The following is a 6,032-nucleotide window of genomic DNA, read 5'->3' on the forward strand; positions in this document are numbered from 1 at the left end:
GAAAGGAATGTGAATTTTTAAAATTTACGAGACACAACGAGAATGATCTTAAAATAAAAAAGGCGCCATCTGATAACACATTTTTAATACTCCACGTTCAATGTTTTTCAGATATATATTTCAACTAAAAAGTCACCAATAAATTCAAACACAAATCTACATTCGGACACACGCCACGCATGCATGACACACCTCGTTTCACAACCAGCACACGTATACTTTCCGTGACCACTCTCTCAGCTCCAAAACCAAACCCATTTCCCACGTTGGTATTCTCGTAATCATTTCATAAAACCACCAAAATTTTCTAAAAAAATCCCTGGTCCAGTCAATATATATGCTTTTTCCCCCCAAAACTTTCTTTTTTCCCTTCTTTTTTGAAAATCCCAACAACCCATCTTTGCAAAATCCATAAAAGAAAAGCACAAAGATTGTGACCACTTAACAAGTCCCTCTCAAGCCCAAGACACAAAGCAAAATTATCCAGATCAATCCCCTCCTTTTTCTTTTCTTTTTCAAGACTCACTGCCTGCAATAGCTCTCTTTCTACTGTTTGCTGCAAAAAATCTTTCAAAGGCTCCACTTGAGAGAAAAGACAAGACAAGGCAGATTCTCTCTCCTTCTGGTCATTGGGACAATTTGTCAAAAGCAGTTATTATGCACACCACTGGTATAAGCAAAGCTAAACCACCTTTCTTCTACACTAAGCAATATTATATTACCCACCAGTTTTACATCACAAGCGCTACTACTAATAACCGACTACGGACCAAAAAGAAGAGTAAAATGCCCACAACCCATTAATTAGAATTTAGACCCATGAAAATAACAAACCACCAAAAAGAAAAATACATGACACATATATATATATATATATATATATTTTTTTTTTTTTGGAATTGGTTTTAGTATAGCTGAAGTTAGATGGTGGTGGATTTTCTGACGATATAGCGATATGCAGCTACTTTTTTTCTCCTAGAGGCAGTGTTGTCTACAGAGAGGACCATTTTGCCTGCTTCTCGTGAAGTAAAAGAGTTGTGAATTGCTTCTTCACTAGGATTCATCTTCCTTGGTTTCTCCACCGCAATGGTGTAGCTTCCTTCAGCAATTGGCACAAATTCAGCGCTGTACTCCAAGTCCCACCCACCCACTACAATGTCCCATGTAATAGTTGCACCAGCCTAAATCAATGACAACATGAAAATTATATTTAAAAAAGAACAAAACTCCACTCACTTTTTAATCTATTGAGAGATTGTAAATACAAATTGAAGCTAACATTTGACCACTTTTGACTCCCCACCACAAGCGTAGAGTTCAAATTTTCTACCTCAAATTCAAAAAAAAAAAAAAGAAAAAAGGAAAGTGTTTTTGTTGGAGTTACTATTACTATGTCCCATGTAATAAATTTTTCATTTTTTTTACTTATTTTATTTTAGTGTAATGTCCCATGTAATAGATTTTTCTTTTTATTTATTTATTTTATTTTAGGGTATTGTCCCGTGCGTGTAATCGTTGCACCAGCCTAATCAATAATAACGTGGAAATTATTTTCAGTAAAAAAAAAAACATAAACATTACATTATTAAGGAAAGAAAAGGACCCATTACTTGTTCCTAGAGATACTGCGCAAATATTGATGCAAATTCCAATTGAAGCCTTAACATGTGACCATTTAAAGAGTGTGAATTGATAAAAGTGACGAAGCTATTAATAAATGATGCTTATTATTGGAATATTTGCCATTAATAACGAAATTATTGAAATAAAGAGAATGAAACCTCAATTCCTTCAATCTGTATGTTGACTTTCTCTCCTCCTTTGACAGTGAACTCGGAGGCAGGTTTTGGGGGACCGTTTTGCAAATCGCTAGGTCGACTCAGTCCACCATACTGAACCGGAACGTCCTCAGGCCTTATGAACCTGAGAAATTAGAAAAAAAAAAAAAAAAAAAAAAAAAAAAAAAAATTCCTTTTTTTTTTTTTAAAAAAAAAAAAAAAAAATTTTTTTTTTTTTTTTTTATAGCATTCTTTTTTTTTTCTTTTTTTTTTTTTTACTGGTATTGGGGCAAAAGGACATCAGCTATTGGTGAAAAAGGACAATGTTAAGAGTGTAACAGGGTTGTACATAGTAACAAACACACAAAAGAGGAGTAATTTTCTTCCTCCCATTTTTGCATTACATTAGATTAGATTAGATGAGAAACAAAAGAACCAAAGGACCAAAATTTGAATTGTAAAGAAATAAACAGAAACGGAAAATTTGGCAGAAAATGAAAAAAGGGGCAGTTGGGAATCAAAGATTATATTACACATTTGCGGAAAACATGGAAAAAGGACCAAAATTTGAATTATGTTACCCATTTGCGGAAAACATGGAAAAGAAAAAGGAAACGAGAAAAGAAACCCCATCAAAGATTTCTCAATCAAAATTTGCTTGCAAAAGTTTGTACATAGTAAAAAGAGTACCAAAAATAAACCATATGAAGAGATAGAGAGAGAGAGAGAGAGAGAGAGAGAGAGAGAGAGAGAGAGACACTTGTAAAGCGTCTCGGCAACATTTCCCTCCTTGGAAATCACGAACTTGCTCTTAGTCCGTTGAGTTAGAAACGGACTGAAAACCGAATACAACACACTGAAGTACCATGGAACATTGATAAAAATCTGTACACCAAAAAAAAAAATTTTAAATTAAAAATAAAAAATAAAAACCCATTAGGTAACATATAATCATTTTAATATTTATATTACCTTACGAGCGACCATTTCGGGATAATTATCTTGAAAAAGAGAGAGGATCTGATTAGAAGCGACTCTAAGCTCACGTTTAGGCATGTCCTTAAGATCCGTAACTTGAATCAAAGAGTTGACCCCACCAGGCTTAAAATGGAGAAGATTAATCCCTCTTTCAAGAACCTGAACTCTCCATCTCAAAAACTTCTTCAGCTTCTCTTCATCACCAAAAATCCTGTCGTACATGTCCTTGTCCCTAAAAACCCCGTACGCATTGTAGCAAACGGGGTGTCCTTCTCTGTCGTATCCATGCATATACGCAACGACGCCTTCGAGCTCTTTGAATCCTAGCTCTTCCTCCAAAACGACGTCGGTTTTGAACTCCTTTCGCCAGACGAGGCACTTGGTGAGCATGGCGAAGGAGTCCGCGACGCGGAAGTCTCGGGCGCGGAGGAACTTGAGGAGAACGACGTCGGATCTCTCGTCGTTTTGGAGGAGGTTGATGCCCCAGATGGAGGCTTCGGAAGGGGAAGAGAAAGTGTCGGACGACATGAGTTTGTCTTTGAGGTCTTGGAGGGCTTTCTTTTCGGAGGATTTAAGGTTAGAGACGAAGTAGGTGTCTTCTTTGAAGGAAGGAGAGCGGAGAGTGGTGGAGGCGGCCGCCATTAATGAGGTCATTAAGTTCTTCTTGTACGGCTTTGGGGAGGCCTCTGGGAGGTCTTGGAGTGGGGTTTTTTGTGAGGCTTCCATGGGAGAGAAGTTTTTTGAGTTTTGGGTTTTGGGTTTTGGGTTTTTTTTTTTGTTTTTTTGTTTTTTGTTTTTGTGTGGGTTTTTTTTAGTTTGAGAAGGGGATTTTTGGGTTTTGCTTTTTGGATTCTCCGAGGGGTGTTATCAGAGGCTTCTTTGAGTGGTTTCAGGGAAAAAATGAAAGGGATTGAGGACAGGAACAAAGCGGGACAGACAAAGAAACAAACAATTAAAGAAATGAGCTAACACTGTGGAGACAGACACAGAGAAGAGTTTTTTTTTTTTTTTTTTTTTTTTTTTAAATAAAACAAAATTTACACAAGAGGGGGATGGGGGGACAAAACACGGAAAAGATTTTTTTTTTTTTTTTTTTTTCTTTTCAAATAAAACAAAATTTACACAAGAGGGGGGTTTTTTTTTTCTTGCTCCCTAAACTATTACTAGAGTTACCGTTTGTCTCTGCATTGGCAAAATGTTACATTTAGAAAATCTTTACGGTTGAGAAGGAATTTTGTTTCATTTTTCATGTCGTTTAATATGAGTGAGGATAATAATTGTTTATTCAATTATTATATTATCTATTTTATATATTTAGTAATAGTTTTTTAGGAGTAAAAAAGACTCTTAATTTTAAAATTAGATGAATTAGTGGGATCTTTTAAAAATGATCTAAATTAGTGAATCTGAAAGAAGACTCTCTCTCTATGCCTCATCTCCCTCCTCTCATCTATCTAACTAAACAGGAGAATCGTTCTCTCCCCCACCACTCTCCCTCTCATTTGGACTGGAGCTTGTGTTTACGGGGCAAATGAATAATTTCCCAACAAAAATAAAAAAGAAAGTAAAGAAACAGACGACCTTTTCCAAGGAGCCGCGTTTTTTGTTTGAACTTTCAGATGCGGTTTATGAGTCTATGACAAAGAACCAGCGCGAGTACTGAGTAGTCGCTGTTTCACTGAAGGTAGCCAAGCTGAGCCGAGCTGACCTGACCACAGCCCAACTGAGCCGGAGAAGTGGAGTTACAGAGAGAGTAGTAGGGTGCGTTTGGTTGATGGATTAAAATTATGTGATTAGAATTATTTTTAATTTATGTGTATTTTTTATAAAAAAAATATTATAATGAACCACGAACTATAATTCGAATCAGAAAACGAATTCATCTACCAAACATCACCGTAATAATTGAGGATTGAGGGCGGGACGTGGCTTTAGAGCATTGGCAGTAGGGTCACGGTTTGTAAGCCTGTGGGACCCATTTGCACCGTTTTGTTTTGTTTCCTTTTTTTCCACTTTTTCTAAATTTGTGGGCCCAGCCTGTTTTACACGCCTCCCCAGTCCAGGCTCGCAATTCCGGACTCCAAAGTCCCAATCTGCAAAGCTCCGTTTGGTTTGCATGGAAACTTTTTTTCGAATTAGTTATAAATAATTAATTCCACCTCAGGTTAGGAAAAAGTATTAAATTAAATTAAAAATGAATTGAGAAGGTATGCTGGTATGACATTTAAAAAATATATATTATTAATAGCTTATTGATAAATGCACGAATTTACACTTTTGATAATCATAATTATCAAATTATTTTATTAAATTTGTGATTTTAATTTCAAATATTCTTAAATCTAGAGGATTTAATTTTAATTAGATTTATTTTATTTTTCAGGTTTTTGAAGAAAACAAATTGGATTTGGGCTAGTTTACCAAGCAAAACCCAAAAGTTGAGTCCAAGAAAAGTCCAATTCGGCCCAAAGCCCATCAGCCGAGAAGCCACGAACCGAGCCAAGAAGCCGTGAGCCAACCCAGCGCCATGTGTCGACCACTGCCGCACCGCAGTCCGTGGGACCCAGCTGTCCCCGCGAATACGCGCGCTTGGCACGCATGGATCCTCTCCCCGGGCGAGTCTCCTCCACGCGCGCGTCACCCGGATTTCCTCTTTCTTCCGCGTGGGTCCCGCGTTCCAGCTTCCCTCCAGCCAGGTCTCGCCACGCGTCCTAGGGGAGCCTAGCTGCTCCCCCGCATACGCGCGATTCGCGCGCACGTTCCCTCCCCACGCGCGTCCAGTTTCCCTCCGCGTGGTCCAGCTGTGCACCACGTCTCTCCTGCGCGTGAATCACGTTGCAACACGTGTCCCACTCTTCAGAAACATGATGGTTTTTCTCCCTCGATTAAGCCTTGTAACTTCTTAATTGGGATCCAGTTTTTAGCTTTTTAACATTCTCAAAACTCTATAAATAGGGCCATTATCAAGGTGATGAAGTGTGGATTTTTAGAGCCTAAATTCTCATACATTTTCTCTTATTTTCTTGTTCTTATTCTCATACTTTCTTTTTAGAATTTTATGAGAATTATGTGCAAGCTAGGCTAGAGTATTTAGGTGAGGCTAGAGATGATCTTATATGTGTAGTGAACTAATTTGGATTTTTTATTCTCCAATGGTTTGTAAGTTTTATACATTTGAGTAAATAATTTTCTTTTATCATATTTCTTCTTCTTATCAATATATTTTATTGTCAACTCTCATATAAATCTAGTCAAGCTCTTTTTATGTGATTGTTG

The 6,032-nt window shown here is 37.3% G+C and overlaps 1 protein-coding gene across 1 annotated transcript; it reads right to left on the bottom strand.

Moving 5' to 3' along the window:
* Positions 1-891: 891 nt before the first annotated feature.
* On the bottom strand, positions 892-3,768 carry LOC21399421 (patellin-6). The gene is made up of 4 exons (XM_010105928.2): positions 2,751-3,768; positions 2,539-2,663; positions 1,782-1,923; positions 892-1,181 (listed from the first exon to the last, which is right to left on the bottom strand). Exons 1-4 carry the CDS (start codon positions 3,480-3,482, stop codon positions 921-923), a joined length of 1,260 nt encoding a protein of 419 aa, XP_010104230.1. The 5' UTR covers positions 3,483-3,768; the 3' UTR covers positions 892-920.
* Positions 3,769-6,032: the final 2,264 nt, after the last annotated feature.

This window comes from Morus notabilis, unplaced genomic scaffold (assembly GCF_000414095.1).
Source record: "Morus notabilis unplaced genomic scaffold, ASM41409v2 Scaffold382, whole genome shotgun sequence".
Classification (NCBI taxonomy): Eukaryota; Viridiplantae; Streptophyta; class Magnoliopsida; order Rosales; family Moraceae; genus Morus; species Morus notabilis.

Bases quoted from the DNA above. Each gene is read 5' to 3' on its own strand.
- LOC21399421 (XM_010105928.2), bottom strand. From the start codon at position 3,482: ATGGAAGCCTCACAAAAAACCCCACTCCAAGACCTCCCAGAGGCCTCC. The intron at 2,664-2,750 runs GTAATATAAATA...TTTGGTGTACAG, and splicing joins CCGAAATGGTCGCTCGTAAG to ATTTTTATCAATGTTCCATG. The intron at 1,182-1,781 runs GTTTCATTCTCT...TCATTGATTTAG, and splicing joins TACAGATTGAAGGAATTGAG to GCTGGTGCAACTATTACATG.